At 38.9% G+C, this 16,382-nt stretch overlaps 1 protein-coding gene across 1 annotated transcript; it reads left to right on the plus strand.

Moving 5' to 3' along the window:
- The first annotated feature begins 4,404 nt into the window (after positions 1–4,404).
- On the plus strand, positions 4,405–16,378 carry LOC145775643 (tryptase-2-like). The gene is made up of 10 exons (XM_082586969.1): positions 4,405–4,540; positions 4,974–5,105; positions 5,541–5,651; positions 6,976–7,134; positions 7,368–7,525; positions 10,407–10,504; positions 10,895–11,024; positions 12,051–12,156; positions 15,460–15,620; positions 15,879–16,378. The coding sequence occupies exons 1-10, from the start codon at positions 4,471–4,473 to the stop codon at positions 16,071–16,073; spliced, it is 1,320 nt and encodes a 439-aa protein (XP_082443095.1). The 5' UTR covers positions 4,405–4,470; the 3' UTR covers positions 16,074–16,378.
- The last annotated feature ends 4 nt before the right edge of the window (positions 16,379–16,382 follow it).

Raw genomic sequence — 16,382 nt, forward strand, 5'->3', positions numbered from 1 at the left:
GAATCACATTACTTCGGTAGAAATTAAACTTGATTGAATTAAGTGCAATCCTAATCCACAGTTTTGTCTAATCCACAGTTTTGTCTAATCCACAGTTTATTTAGTTTCCACAAACTCGGTAATTCTAATTGGATTTCAAGGTGGAGTTACACTTATTTTGCTTCTAATCGATTTGAACCTAAAAAGCTCCAGCTGCTGCACAAGTTTGTGACTTTGTGAATTAATCACATGACTTAAGTAGGCCTATAGTTACTAAAATTTAAAATTCTTGTGAAAAAAAAACAACTTTTTGTTGTAACTTTTGTTTAACTAATGTTTATTTGTTTCAATTAATATTTCTCCACCTGGACAAAATTCTGCGTTCTGGGTTGATGTGGTTTCAGGGTTTGTTTGGTGTAAAGTATGATTACAATTTGAATTAAAGTTTTACGACAAAAAATCTAAGTTTGGCCACTAAGAAACAAAAACTTTGCAAAGTATAAAAATCTTACTAAACGTTCATCAAGTTTTGTAGTTCAGTTTTATAGTTTTTTTACGTTTTACATGAGTTTGAAAATACAAAACCACCAAGAAGCGAAGTAGTAGCTGTCTGACACAGCTCATGTTTGTCTGCACGTTTGACAATACTCTTCCTGTTTCCATGAAAATATTCAATGCGTCTTGGCACTATATTACGTAAATCCTATCATTACAACTAGAGAATCCAAAAACTTCGTTGAAGTAATTGAAGAATATTTTACGCGCTGTCTCTGTCGTCGTAATGCGTCATTTGGTTTCACAAACACTGGAATCGATTACAAAATGCTACTTAGCTTAGCTTAGACTGTCTAAGACTCTAAGTGTTTGTGTAACTTTCGTTGTACCCAATATGATCTACATATTTTTAGTCAATTTTATAAATGAATATTTTATCATACAAGTTACAACCAAAACCATCTCTCGAAAACCTTGTGGCCCACACTGCGAAGTCTGTATCCGAATAACTACCACCGAACGTTCGGTAGATTATCATGAACAAATTGGCAAAAGGTAAAGGTTCCAAGTAAACATTGGGGGATGAGAAGAAAAGCTTTTTATTATACTCGGTCTTTGGCACTCAGTGTAGGGTAGTCCCTTTTTCTTCAGAAACTACATCCATTCAATTTATTATACCCTGGGTAGAGGTTAGTGGGGGTTTCCCAACAACCAGCTTAAGCAGGTTATAGTCGAACCAGGATCATATCAATACAAAACAAGCGCCGAATCCGCAACGTCATGTACGCCACCCCACCGGGACACACAATCGTAAGATCACGTGACCACATAGATAGTCAAAACAGACCAATCAAAAAACTAAGTAAATGAAACAACGATAAAATGAAGCGTTCTAGTGGTGTGATACATACAAACCATCACAAGTAGAAATTTGTAATCCGCCTTTTTTCAAACGTTTTGCAAATCGGATAAAATTGACTTCTTTATTCTAGGGGTTAGTTTGAATTAAAATTTAAATCAGATGGTAGCAGTTTCAGTCAATAAATGCTCTTTCGTTACGCTTGTAAATATCAACAGTTTGTGATAAACAGTTTAAGTACAAGAGAAAATTTCACATTCACATTTTGTCACCCTAGATGACCAAGCTTGAGTCAGTGACCCAAAGCTCTTAATATACAATCCTAGGATTAGATTGCGACAAGTGACGTCGAATAAAACTCAAGAAGTCGAATCAGACACCAAATTGCAATGACAAATGGGTGTTTACGTGACTATTTTACTGACAAGTTTTTTATCATCATGTCATTTAACATAGGTGGATTTTTTCTGTAAAAATCCCACATTGCGTTGTGTCTTCGATTCTTTAGTATCAGGACAAGTCCTCTTTCTTCATCTATCAGCAGACGTAAATCAATGTAAAAGAAATCTATCTGATTTTTCGGCTGGAACAACGAAAAAATTGGGGAAAAAGTTTTGTTATCATAGGATCTCACATACCAGATCTACTTATATATCGTTAAAAATGTGACTCCATGCATTATTATTTGCTTTGAGACATAAGCCCTTCGATTGTGAATGCAACGTCAGTGTTGGATTGAATAATTTTAGCTTTTTTCTTTTGATTTTAATGTTTGAAAATTACTGGTGTTGAAAGTGTAAATAATGTTGATGAAAAAGTAATATTTTCCGGAAGAATAAAGTCATTTTCTTTGTACGATGAACAAGCTAAGCTTTTGTTTTGTGGTTGAAATCGCGATATGTGATTGTGACAGCTACTTAAAAACGTTTCATTGCTTTAGGCAAATAAATCTTATCTGACCGCAGCGACCACTAATTGCGCACGTTATGGTAGTTTTTCGGAAATCGGGCTGAGCTTTAAAAAACAAAAGTATTTGATTTCAAAGTAGTAGGCCTACTAACAACAAATTAAAGAGACTTGCTTGATCTCTAAGATTTGTGTCATAGTTTTCGATTGAGAGAAACCTACCAACAGAGACTTTTCAATAACGGAAAAATCACAGAACCAAGTTTTGTATTAACAGAAATTTCACAAACATAATCGAATGTTGCAGGATTTCACTTATAGACGTAGAAATCAGGAATTAGAAATTTTATAATTAGAAAGTTTGGGTTCCAAATGTTGATGGATCCATCAGCTATCAAAAGTGTTCAGGTAGTTCAAAAAATTTGATCCATACACAACTACTGTAGAACTATTATGACATTGTCAAAAAAATATTGCAAATGGAGCAAAAAATGGTTAAAGGCGTTGGCAAGGCAATTTACTTCAAGAAGGAAGTTATTCGTTTTGCAACTCAGCACTAATTGAAATACAGTATCTCCAGTTTTAGAACAAAAAATGTTTTTTTTTAAAGAAGAAGTGAAAGTTTATCTAAACTAGAAGGAAAATTCATGTGTCAAAACGTCCGATAAAAATTTCCAAACAAATTGGCAGGAGACCTGCATTTCAGCGGCCTGAGCTTTTGTTAATAGTACAATCTTAGATCAATCAATCAACGTTTAATATTTGTAAGAATACGCAAATTTTTGTAAGAATAAAACAAACTGTATACACAAAAAGGTGATTTGGTATAGCTACACAACCTTGAATTTAATTTACGTGAGCCTTGAACTTTTACCAATCCTGCAACTTTGTCAAATTTTGGAACAAGCTTACATGGTAGCTATTATTTTCCTTTCTTCAAGCTATAGTTTCCTGTCATGTTGTGATGTGAGTAAGTGCAGAAGGCCAGTTCCTCTACAGGCACGTACCCTTGTTGCAAATAGCAAAAAAGCTTTTACTGCATATCGGTCAGCACATGACCACGCTACAAGTTTCAATAACTGGACACGGCAAATAAAACTCTGTTTATTCTTGATATTTGTCCAACATTGAAGCAGAGTATGCTACTGGTCAGTCAACTGTCGCAATAAACTTTAATAAATTCCTCTTTCAAATTTACAAATACTGTGGTAGCTTTCAAGCAACGCATTAACACTAAGTATTTCCCACGGATTTTGCACCAGTTTTGATTCTTTTGCATTTCAGTAATAATAGCCTCGTGTTAGTGTTTTATCGGCAGCTGATTGTAGTAAGAATTGACAGCGATACCCAGACAACAAAATGACGGATTTGCCGTCTGGGTAGACACCGCGTTTCGCCCATGAGGCTGGGCTCATCAGTATCGCACCACTAATTCATGCCACATACTATCGATTGCTGCCTTTGCCAGTCTTTTACCAAGCCTAGTCTTTATTATTTCAGTTTGTGTACTCTTACCTTAAAAAACATTCGAATGTCATGGAAAGTGATATGCATAATATGACATTTTACGTCACTGCCGCTAATGATTATTGTTCGATGATAATGGCTACAGCCAAGTTGGTAACTTAAATAAATCAGACGATGATGCAGGTTGTCTGACGCAACCGAAGAGTTGAGAAGCTTTGAAATAGTCTATTAAAACACTTCAGTATAATTGCTAGTGAATGCTACGTGAAAAGGATTATTATTACCTATCAATTGAAGATGAAAAAGTTGATTATTTTATAAAATTGGATGTTGGTTCATCCGTCAAATTATTTATCAAAGAATTTTGACTCTGGTTGAAGCATAGGAATTGTGTCTACGACAAAGTACTAAAAAACGTCGCATTTTGCAGAACAGAAAAACTTTTTTGAACTCTGTCATCGTGACGCCGCAGTTGTATTTATAGATGGCCAAGTTAAAAAAAAATGAGAAAATTGATCATCATTGCAGTGGAATTTTAAACAACATTTGCATCAAAAATAGGCGGCAACTCAGTAACCAACAAATAACTAGAAACATTTTGAAGATAACAGAACCAAAATCTGAGGTTCTCATTGACAGTTTGATTGGTATTAAAAAATACTTGACAAGGAGTTGTGCAAATATTTAATCTTCTTCCAGTTATAATGTGTTTTTAAGTTTTCAGAAAAATTAAACATTGTGAAAAAAGCCAAGTTACCAATAGTATGATTTCAACAACTTCGTTTTGGAAAAGTTTGGTGATCCTTTGTATGGCAAAGTGTATGTTCACCCAAGGTAAGAAATGCGTAGTCATTTTGTAGTAAAATAAATACTGAAATTAAAACATCTGTAACTGATGTGATTTGACTTCAGCTGCAATTTCAGCTGCATTACTTTAAAAATAAAAAGTTATGAATTTACCTTGTAACAGTTTGATAACAGTTTGATAACAATAAACTTAGTTAAAATATACTTTTCATATAAGAAATAGCGAGTAATAACGATGACAGGTAGGCTACTAGCGGTCTCGTTCGTTGAAAATGTGTTGATTGTAGATTTTGGAAACTCCTGTCTAAATCGGTTGATTATGGTCGTAGACTCAGGTTAAAATAAAGCTTGCAGTTGGATCAATCCAGTTGGTCAAGCTTATCCTTGGCTAAGCATTGGCCTACTGTAAATTCGCAGCACTGGTGGTCAGGACCATGAACTAAACAATCATACTTTTCAGAATGCAAGGACAAAAGTGAAGGATGCATCATTTTTAAGCAACAATCCTTGTGCGAAATATTTAAACCAAACCTCATCAACGAATGTACGAAGACATGCGGATGGTGTGATGAGTTAAATCTTCGGCAAGAAGGTAATAAAACAATGTGCTTCTACTAATGTTTATTTTGACATGCAAGAAATTGTTTGTATAAGCCTTGTTTGTATACAACAAATAGGTTAATACATGAAAGTTTCGAATTAATGTAGTAGACTACTACCATGACGTTAAAATACATAACGCAGATAAGTACGAGAAACCAAATTTCCCCCTCATAGCATTACGTCAACCCAGAAGATCTGCCCGTAAGTTTAAACTCGGTAGACCTCAATTATAAGTCGTGGTTTACATCACAGACAACAAAAAGCTATGAGTAGCGTACATTATAACAATAAGCCCGACAAAAACTGTTACCTGACATGTAAGCCTACGCACAGCAGGAAGAAGGAAGTGAATTTATTAAATGAAAAGTCATGTTCTCTAATGAACTAGTCTTGCTTTTAACAAACTGTCACTTATGGTTTTCAGAGCCATGCAAAGACAACCATCCTGCGTGTGCAAATGTGGTGCCATTCTGTGTCCCTCGCTATCGTGAGTTCTTCGAGGAGTTATGTCCCAGAACCTGCAAGTGGTGCGAAGGTAAAGTTAGGCCTACTTTATGCAGTTTTGACATTATGGTTCTTTCAATAACATGATACGTTCGTCTGGTGTAAACTAAGCTCCTGGTCTACAAAAACTAGTTTTGTTGGTTGGTTTTTGAATCTTTATCCTCGGACTGACAAAGCTTTGATAGGTTATTCCTGGTAGTTTCGCATACTTGTAGAGGCTCTTGACACAGGGCCGGTTACCGAGATTGGCAAAGTAAAGTTTTTCTATTGTTGAAGTGTTCTTGCGGGGAATTATTCCATCCACTGGGTGCCGCTGAATGGAGAGCAGTCCTGAAATGCGTTGCTCAAGTGCACGCCCCGAGAGTCGAACCAGCGCCGCGTGATCTTGAGTCGGGAGCGGAACCACTGAGCTAACGGGGCGGACTTTAGCTTAGATTTTTTTAACGACATGCCTGAAATCGATTGCAGACTGTTTGTTCGCGTAGTTTCGGAAACTCAGATTTGAAAAATGCTTACACTACTTGGCTGCAAATGTTTTGTTTCTGCCCAAGCCGGTTTGATTATATTTAGCGAGATTCGTGTTTCTTAACCAGGGGTGCTGAAATCGACATTTAGTGGTGCTGAGAAGTGTAGGCTACATAGCAAAGCTAATGTAATTCAACATTAATTAAAGAAAATGCCATAAGATAGTCGAATGTTAACATTAGGCCTATTTAAAGGATACTAAATTGTTCAGGTGTATAAACAAGGCTATCGTAGGAAAAAGAGGTTAAAAAGCGATGAATTTCATATCCATATAAGATCGTTGTCTGCCAAGCTTATTCGAATATAATAAAAATATTTAAAGTTTTAAACGATAATCTCATTGGTAATTTAAGAAAAATATAATTAAACTGGCTTGCGTGAAAATAAATTGATTTTTATTGCAACATGTGTAGTTGTGTCTTTCCTATCGAGCATTTTTGTAGGCGTGACATCTAGAGTAAGCTGCATCATCTTTGATTGATTGAATCCTTATCCTCGGACTGGGACAGCTTCTTTAAAAACTTAATCCTGGCAGTTTCGCATAATTGTAGACTGTAGAGGCTTTGAACAATGGACGCAGGCCCGGTCACCGAGTTTGACAGAGTGAAGTTTCCGACTGTTGAAATCTTGTTGTCTTTGAATTATTCCACTCATTACGTGCCGCTGAATGGAGAACAGTTCTTAGAATGCATTGTTCAAGCGCACACCTCGAGAATCGAACCAGCGCCGATTGATCTTGAAGCTTCTTTGTTCACGAAGTCACCTTTCTTTTCAAATCGAGCATCGTCCTTTTGTCAGACCGGACACTAACAAGAATATTTTCAAATTAGGGCAACAAGCTCCTCCTGTACCTGAATGGAATGAACCAACAGAATGTTCAAAGTCCTGCGGCAACGGCACCAGATACAGAGTGCCAAGATGCTCATTAAATGACTTAAATACATGCCCTAAAGTGTACGAAGAATGCAACTTGGGACCTTGCGAAGAAGGTGGGGAAAACACTTGATCATATTATCTGACAAAAGTACATTCATATGTTTATCAATACAAACATTACCACGATTTTGTTAAAGATGTGGTGACTTTTTGAAATGTCTCTTTTATTATATTATTAATTAAAATGTTAATCCAATCTTGCAAATGTATCGTAAATAAACTCTCTCTTTTGTGTTTCGCCACTGAATCCACCACTACTTTAAATTATTTTGATACTTGCTCACAGCTATATGCAAAAAACGGCACGTGCACCGTTACAGAGACACATCATCGTGCTGCTTCAAAGCCACCCACAACAGATGCGGAATTCCGCAATCAGTTCGTTCGGCAACTGGAAGAGTGATTGGTGGAAGGTTGGCAAGCGTTCACATGTGGTCTTGGATGGTAAGCTAGGTAGCATTGTTGTTGTTGTTGTCGTATCCAGGCTTACGCTCGGTGGTTGAAGATTTCGATAACGAATGGGAAGGCAAGAAAGTTATTCTTCGTGTCTTCCTTTAGAAATGCCTTTGAGTGTCTTGCCAAAGATACACCTGAGCGGTGTCGAACCGGCGCACTTTCGAGTGCCGTACCAAAGCTCTCACCACTCGGCTGTGCAGCCGACAGCTAGCATTTGGTAGGCAGCTGTTTAATTTTTGGATTATCTTTGAAAGCTCCTTTTGCAACAATGGGTGAAGCCAAGTTTACAGTAGCCACTTTAACGTAACAACTTTGTAAGAGCTTGTAAGGCATGAACCAATAAGAACATGGTTTAAGTGGCATGCCTTCCCATTGCGACTCCTCTAGCGCTCAGCCAGAGAGGTGATTCTTGCTTTGTACGTTGTTTGATAATTAATTACAGAAGAAAAAAGAGTTATGACAGGGTCGAACCCCGTCATCCAAACAGGGGCGCCGGAACGGTTTTTGACAGGGGGGGGAAGGATTATGAAAAAAGGGCACTTTTGTTGCTGAGAGGCCAATTTTTTTTAAGTTTTATGATATAGCGATAATGCTCATCCATCAGTTCATTATCGAGTAATGATACAAGTGCCCGGTATACAAAGAACAATGGCACGGAAGGGCGTCATGCTATGTTATAAATAATGATGTAGGCTAACGGCTAACCTACTGTGATACAGAATTTTGTGTCGTGAATATTATTTTGAGGCAGAAATGAAAGATTATAATTATGTTAAAAGCGAATAGCTGAAATTGTTATATCGCATTGCAAAATGTGCAGTAGCTTATACGACCTTAAAAGGAAAGCATTGCCCCTCTTGCCCCCCATCCACAGAAAAATTGAGGGCAGGGGGGCATTTGCATTTTATCATCCAAGACACGCAGACCTTCCACTCCATTAGGCGGTTTGACGATGTTGAAGTCGTTGATTGTGTGGTCTGCGGTCTGTTCTTCCTCACCACTTTCACAAGAGGAGAAAGAAGCCATTTCCCATTGGTGTATGCTTGAGCGTAAAAGCCCCACGCCCGTATGGAGACGATTGAGGCGCACCCACACCTGTCTTGGTAGTATCAAGCCGATGGGACATGTTTCGGCATCGGGGATGACTAAGTGGAGTCTGGTGGTACTTCACTTCTACTCAGAATTCCATTTATTGTCCGCCCAATTAGCCGCAGAGATATATTTTTCATCAGTTTAGTTAAGCAAAAGTTGAGCGGCTGGCACGAATAGGTGTCTTGATTTCAGTCGACAGGAGTGCTTGTTTAAGGGAGCAGGGACCTTGGAGTGAAGAAGATGGTTGGGGTCCAATGCCTGTCAATCGAGAAACAAAGTGGCTTCTTCGCGACGAAGAAGCCATGTTAGCAGGTTGGATGCTAACAAGAATAGAGAGATTGTCCAATGGTGTAAGACACAGGTATCAGGTCACTGTGCGCAGAGCGCTATTGATGGCAATGTCGATATTGTAGCAATGCGGCACCAGACAGGTTTACAGTAATCTGCTGAAGAGGACTAGGGCTGCTATACGCAAAGTGTCAGCTATCGCTCTCCAGTTGAAACCTGCCTAGCGCTTGAGTAGCGCAGCGCGTGATGACAGTTTCTTGCGCAGTGAAGCCAAATGGTGGCGATACATGAGCGATCTGTGTAATGTTACCCTGAGATTTTTTGGTTCGGGGCACACCGACAGAGGTTTTCCATTATTATGGACATTCAGCTAACGATCAGCTTCCCGATTGTGTAGATAAAAAGCTACTGGTTTCGCTTTGGTTTCGCTGAGTTTTGGTAGCTATTTCTCGAGATAAGCTGAGAAGACTTTTTGTGTCCTGGCTCAGGGTGTTTCTTGGTTTTCCCACGAATTTGTGGAGTGGAGAATTGCCAGGTCATCCACATAAGCATATTTTGCGAAGACCGTGCCTGGCAGGTCGTGGGTGTAGATGTTGATAAGAAGTGGAGCCAGGACCGACCCCCGTAGCTGTGGGACACCATTTTTTAGGCATCTCAGTCTGCTTCGCCTGAGTTTCCAGTGGTGAGGGTGAAGCTTCGATTTCTGACAAGTGCCATGATCATATGGATCATATGTCGGTCTGGAAGGAGGCGAATCAGCTTGCAAGTAAGGCCGAGTTGACATACGGTGTCGTAGGTAGCTCTAAGATCTATAAAAACAGCGCCGGCCTTGACGATTTGTAGAAGCTCAATCAGCCAGCAATTCTTCGACACTGCTTGTGTTGTTGTAGCCTCAGTCGGTGTACTGGTAGTTGAAGGCGCCAGTGAAAAAAACTGGGAGAGGGAAACATTGGGAGGGATGGTGGCAACATTCACGAGGATAGGGGCTTGTAGAAATTGATGGTGTTGTAGTCTAAGATACAAATGCACACACACTCAATCTCGGCATCGATCGGAAATTGATCGACAATAGTCCACTTCAGGCTTTCATGCACAAACGTGACAACGCCATGCGTCCTACTTAGGATAGACCCGGCTAGTATGTGGTTGGGAATAGCTAGCCTATCTGCAAAGCTGCAGCGGCTCTCCTGAAGGAGACCGACGAGTGCTTGGTTGGTATGGGCAAGCTACTCCACAACTTGAATCTTGCTCGTTGTGAAGTTGTGTTGTGCTGCAGCCTTCTGTGTTGAGCTGCAAGATGGTAGGGCGCCTGTAGCTTACTTGTTCATGGCCCCCTGCAGCTGTGCCATTCGGGGTGGAGGATCTTAGTTGACAAGTTTCGTTAGGCGTCTGCTTGGTGCAATGTTACTCACAGAATGGGGCACGGGGAGCCACTTGTCGTCGAATCCTTGTTTTTAACCACTGAGCTAACAGGTCGGATCCATTGCAGGTACGAATTGACATTGATGTTGAAGGTGGAGATACGACGTTGTGTGGAGGGTCTTTGGTTGGTCCCGACTGGGTAGTGACAGCAGCGCATTGCGTGCAGTGAGTATTTAAAAGTAAACGGGTCAATTAAAAAATTTGTGCCATTGCAAGGGCTAGTTTGTTTATTTTGCACAGCAGTAAAACTCAACACATTTAATCACCTGACTACGAGAAACATAAAAACTCTTGAAAGTTTTGGAACTTTCGTTTAGCCAACAGCATTAGAGGACTTGAATTTAAATACTAATAAATAATAATTGGTTAGATTAATCTTTTTTGTGAGTAAATTATTTGAAAAACTAAGCATCTAAATAAAAGCATCAAAATGGTAACGACGATCAGTATTATAAATGCGTCGTCCACGAGACAATCGCAGACTATCTGCAGATGTTAACTGCAACTGCAATGCGGAGGTTGCTTTTCAAGCAAATTTTTCTTGTGTTACAATAGGCCTTTTCAAAAGCATCAGTTCCGAGTCACGGTGGCTTACGAGACCCGCGAACAACGTCAGCTGAGTGTTATGGTTATGCACGTTCATCCAGAATACGTATTTCCCAAAGCAGACATAGCTTTGTTAAAGGTTTGTTATTTGCTATTTGAACTGTTTAAAAAAAAAAAATATCACAAAACGGAAATTTGGTGATTTCGTGTCGAAAATTTGTAATGTAGAAGAATTCTGTTTCGAATTAAATAATCTACTTTCTTTTACGTATTCTTGGGCTTACTATTTTTGAACTCTCAGTTGACTTTATAAGTAGGTTATAAATAGCCGATTAACAGCTCATACTCGACAGTGCTTCAATAAAAAGTAGTTCAGTTTGCATTTTGCAACATTTTCAAACGAATTTTATAGAGTTCAAGCTATATAATTTTTCATTGTAGGCTATAACGAATAAAGGGTTGTAGGCTACAAACCTTAACTATAGGCAAAAAAGGCCGGATATACAGGGTGGGCCAAAAGTAGGCTTACAGTTATAAAAAGTAGGGTTTGGGTATAAAAGTAAATTTATTGTTTTCATGTGGGTACTTTTAAATTTAAAGAATGTTTGTTATATTTTACACAGAAATTGTTTAACAGAAAAGAAACAGCAAAGAAACAGAAAACAGCATACAAAAAGTTTATTAACTTTAAGCCCCGGCTTTAAGCCTACTTTTGGCCCACCGTGTATGAAGAAACCACCGCGTATTCTTCGGATATTGTGCGTTTTTCTTAGAAGTGTCTTAACTTTGGTCCCAAAGATCTCATTGGTACCGGGCCAAAATTATTTTCTAAACGGTCCTGATTGTAAGTTTGGTAATTACTGGTCTGAAAACTTTTGAAACTTTTCATTCCGGTAAGATGCAATAGTTGTTGATTTCTGAATTGTCCAGTTGGACATCGATTGAGTTTTTGTCAGCAACAAGAGCCCTGCATTCTATGATATAACAAAGACGTTTAATTTTGTGCAATTTTTTTTTTCCAAAAACAAGAACTGATATACAGTAGGCTACGTTATGTCTCTAAAATGTCTTATTTCAGAAAAAAAAACTATTTTGTGATGTTTTCAATTTTTCATTAATATACGTAAAAATAATGTTCAAAAACCAATAAAAAATTCAACTTTAGCTGTCATCTAAAGTGAGCTACAGCGACTACATTCAACCACTTTGCTTACCTCGAGGAGAAGCGGCGTCACCTGAAACCACTTGTTATGCAGCAGGATGGGGCACAAGTAAGTTCAACGAGAAGAATAGGCTACGACAGCTTAATATAGGGGAAAGGTGTGTATTTTGAACCCCTTAAAGAAAAATAAGCACAACTCAGCCAACTTCCGGTTAATGTGTATTATTTTTCACCCAGATACAGTCTAGGTACTTGCAAATCAGTGTAGAAAATATAAATCACACACAATAAAAATGTACAGAATAATTAAGCAATAAAAAATGTTTAAAAATGGTCCAAATTAGGGGAAGACGGGGCAAAGCGGGACACTTTTCGTAAAAACGTAATTTCAGCAACAGTGATGGTTGGATTTCGTTAATTTCTTTTTCAATCGAAAGCCTTAGTTGGTCAGCATATTTGGTTCGAATATCAAGCGGAATCTTTCTACTGTTATAGTACAAATCAAAAAACTTTTTTTTTTTTAATGTCCCGCTTTGCCCCAGCCGTGGGGCAAAGCGGGACACTTCATTTTTGCATGATTTGGTACTGTTTAGCCGCTTCTCTCAAAAACAACTTCTTGCTTTTCACATCTTCTATTGCATTCTTAATATTGATACCCTATCCGTCCATTTACCTTTTTCAGTGTTTTTCTCTTATAGCGACGAACCATTGTCAGAATTAAATTGTGTATGCCTACCGATACAATATAAATGAATGCTGATAAATATTTTACAATCTTGAAGGTTAAAAGAGTCATAAACAAAAATTCAATCAACAGAAGAACCACAGATACAATCTAGACTTCTAGAGTCTCATGTTGCCCTAATGCACTGTCCCACTTTGCCCTAATACAGCTGTCCCACTTTGCCCCAAAGTATAGCCTTTAGAAAATAACATCTCTGCTGAAACCTGTAAAGTTTTAGGTGAAAGTTGCTTTTGTTACCAACAAATACTGTCTCAATGTCTAAGATAAAAACAAAGCTACCAACAAAGTCGCTTATGCTAACGAATGTGGTAGCTACTTTTCAATCTCTTTCTTATAACAAACCATGCCAAAACACATTTTACTTCCTCACGACACGCGTTGTGCTTTGCCAGTCGCCATTTCTTCACAGCCAATACAATTTGTAGTTGCCTAACTAGTGCTTCAGGTTAGAGGGAGCCAAAGAATACAAAACGTGAAAAATCGCGATGTCCCGCTTTGCCCCGCGTCCCGCTTTGCCCCGTCTTCCCCTACACATAGGGTGTGTATTTTGGACCATTGGGGTGTGTATTTTGGACCATTGGAGTATGTAATTTGAACCGAAGTTGCTTGAGGTCTTCGCAATGAAATTTCTGGATGACGGTTCAAGAATCCCTTCAGCCAATATTTTCCAGCCAGACCCTTTTCACTGTTGAAGCGGGTATTGATATTATTGGCAGACGCAATGTCATATGCAAGCTTTCTTAAGTCTATGGCCCTTAAAACAATAAAATCTTGACTCCATTTCCTAAACATGTTTGGCCAGTTGATCTTCAATATTATCGGGAAGATCAAATTGTCGACTAATGGTTTTTGACCCTTGTGTAGCATATTTATTGGTAGCCTATTATTGACATGACTTAACAATGTAGCTTTGGGAATTTTGAACTGACGCGATGCTGCATAGGTGAGATGACTGGTCCAAATTACACACTGTCATGCACTGTTAAAAATTACCAACTATGACCTCCATACTTGGTTATAAGCCTTGTAATTGATCACAATTCACAACAGCTCTTTATAGGTTAAAGATAATACCAACATCATATCAGACTCAAACGTCATGCCAATAACGTCTGAGCGCTTAGCAACCAACTCCCCAAAGTAACTTCAACATACCCAAAACCACAAATTCCAATCTCCCGTCCACGTTTCTAAACCAAATGAGCTGTGTTTTTCACATCCGGGCGATTATTATTTTTTCTTTCAAACTGTTCAAAAATGTTGACAAAACGATTTTTATTTTTTGAGTTAGGGGACTGGTCCAAATTACACACAGGTCCAAGTTACACCACTTTCCCCTATTGTTACCTTACTAAAATTAAGTTTTGTTAACCTTAGATGTACAGTGATAATAAATTATTTGCTCGTTCAGAAGCTTGTTAACAATCTTTCTATTGTTTCGGAAGACTGTCTGACTTTCAGTTAATATGAAAACAAATTTATGAAAGACATTAAAAACCTACCTATTGCAGCTGAGTATGTTTATTTCTTCGTGGCCAAGTTGTGACAGCGCTGTCTGCGGTTCGACACCGCTCCAAATCACGCAGGCTTGCAAACATAGTAGCTACTGACTCGATAATTGCAGCCAATAGCATTGACAAAAGGTCCAGAGGTAGGCTACTTTGGGATCCGGAATAATTTAGGGGTCTGAAATCTTTCCAAGGGGCTTGAGAAGAAATCACCTCGAGTTCTTTCGATATAGTGCACTTTTCTTAAGTAGTAGCCTAGTGTCTTGATTTGGGTCCTGAAAATCTTGTTAGTACCGAGCCGAAATTATCCTTTCAACAGTTCGTCTGTCTACAGCTTATTCTTCCCGACTGTCTGTTATGTTATATTTCTATCTATGTTGTGGCCTGTTGCCATGGAAGACTAAATTGCTATAATAAATGCAAAATGAAACTATGGCCAATGTGACAAGAGAGAAACCTTTTATTTGACAAGCATGAGAGGTAGCCTAAGTCCGACTAACGATGAGTAGCGAACGCTAAATAACCCTACCATGGATCTGGCTTCTTTACTGTGAGACAGGATTATTCAGATTTGTGGACAGGTGATGGAAAGCCAGGTGGGTTCTGGGCTGCTATTCCATTTGGTGCCTTGTAAATGGACTTCCAAGAACGACATAGGCCTATAGTCAACAGTTTGTTCTTCTGCGCCGCATTCGCTGATCGATGAAGGAGCCGAACCCCACTTGTGCAAAATGTCATGTGCATATTGGAATAGAACCGGTCGACTGTTTGCATTCTATTGAGTTCAACCCAACTCTGCCGTGGCAGGTTCATATCGCAGGGCACGTCATTGGATGAGGTATAAAGCCATGGAGTCTGTAGGCTAGGCTATCGGTTGCACACAATGCTGTATTTCAAGTTTCTTCCAGCTAATGGATGGTGTTTGGCTTGGAATTACTTATGTGGAAGAGCAAAAATCGATTTGCTGTTGTTATCGAGAGAAAACTCTTCTTCGAAAGGCCTAAAATCTTACTGGCTATATCATAACATGCTTGCTATAAAAAGTTTGGTAGAATAGATAGGCTATGCTCTCGGTCTATTGCCAGGCTGTTTTGTTTTTTCTGGCCACTGCAATCAGCAGTAGACAAAGCGCCTAACTGAAACGTATTTTCTTGTGCAGCTGAAACAGGAAATCTGGCCGAAAACCTTTTGGAAGTAGGCCTGAGCAAACTTCCCTTGGGAGTGTGCCAGGAAGCATACAGAGGTTCAATCTATGCTGAACATATCAATAGCAAAACAATCTGTGCTGGACGTATTGGCGGTGGAGCAGATACATGTTTGGTAAGCGTTTTGGCTAAACTAATCTATACTGTAGCGGTAGCCTACCTGGTGCAATGTAGCCTATCACCATTTCAAATCTAGCATATTTTTTCGCAAAAGTGAAGTGGTAAGTTCCACATGTTGCACTATAGGTTGTAGGCAAAGCTGGGGGCATAAAAATATAGCTAATTCTTTGTGATTCAAGCTTATCACCTAGTAGGCTACACCAATTTGCCAGTAGTCTGAATGAAACCAACTCAAATGATGATTTATCAACAGGGCGATAGTGGAGGACCACTCATGTGCCAGCGGTGTTCATCTTGCGAGTGGTTCTTGGCTGGAATAACTTCACTTGGACCAGAACAATGCGGTCAGGCTGGGCAACCAGGAATCTATGTAAATGTGGTCAGTTATGAGGGATGGATCAACCGCTACGTTAACCCAACCCAAAGAAGAACGTATTCCTGTCGATAAGACTTTTTTCGATCCTGGTCACTGATTTGAAAATGTTTCGTCTGAGACTAACTTGTGTGATGTTTACAATGAAATTTCGGGACTGTTTGAACACTGACATCCTGTGAAAACGTTTGCTGATGTACGAGGAGAGGATTCAATAGACTAAGTGGCGTCACATGAAATTTAAACAGAGCGTCTGCAGGACCTTGGACTTTTTCTTGTAAATTATACGACATACGTGGTCATGATTATTGCTAGTTTTAGTAAATAGATTTTCTTTTGACTTTTTTTTGCTTTTTCCATGTAGCCAAAACCGTTTTAACCTTT

Source organism: Aplidium turbinatum, chromosome 8, assembly GCF_918807975.1.
Source record: "Aplidium turbinatum chromosome 8, kaAplTurb1.1, whole genome shotgun sequence".
In the NCBI taxonomy this organism is placed as follows: Eukaryota; Metazoa; Chordata; class Ascidiacea; order Aplousobranchia; family Polyclinidae; genus Aplidium; species Aplidium turbinatum.

What these genes read in the sequence shown, in the direction of transcription:
- LOC145775643 (XM_082586969.1), top strand. Translation starts at nt 4,471, where the DNA reads ATGATTTCAACAACTTCGTTTTGGAAAAGTTTGGTGATCCTTTGTATG. An exon ending in AAAGTGTATGTTCACCCAAG is followed by an intron (nt 4,541 to 4,973) that starts GTAAGAAATGCG and finishes CATACTTTTCAG; the next exon opens with AATGCAAGGACAAAAGTGAA. An exon ending in GTGGAGCAGATACATGTTTG is followed by an intron (nt 15,621 to 15,878) that starts GTAAGCGTTTTG and finishes ATTTATCAACAG; the next exon opens with GGCGATAGTGGAGGACCACT.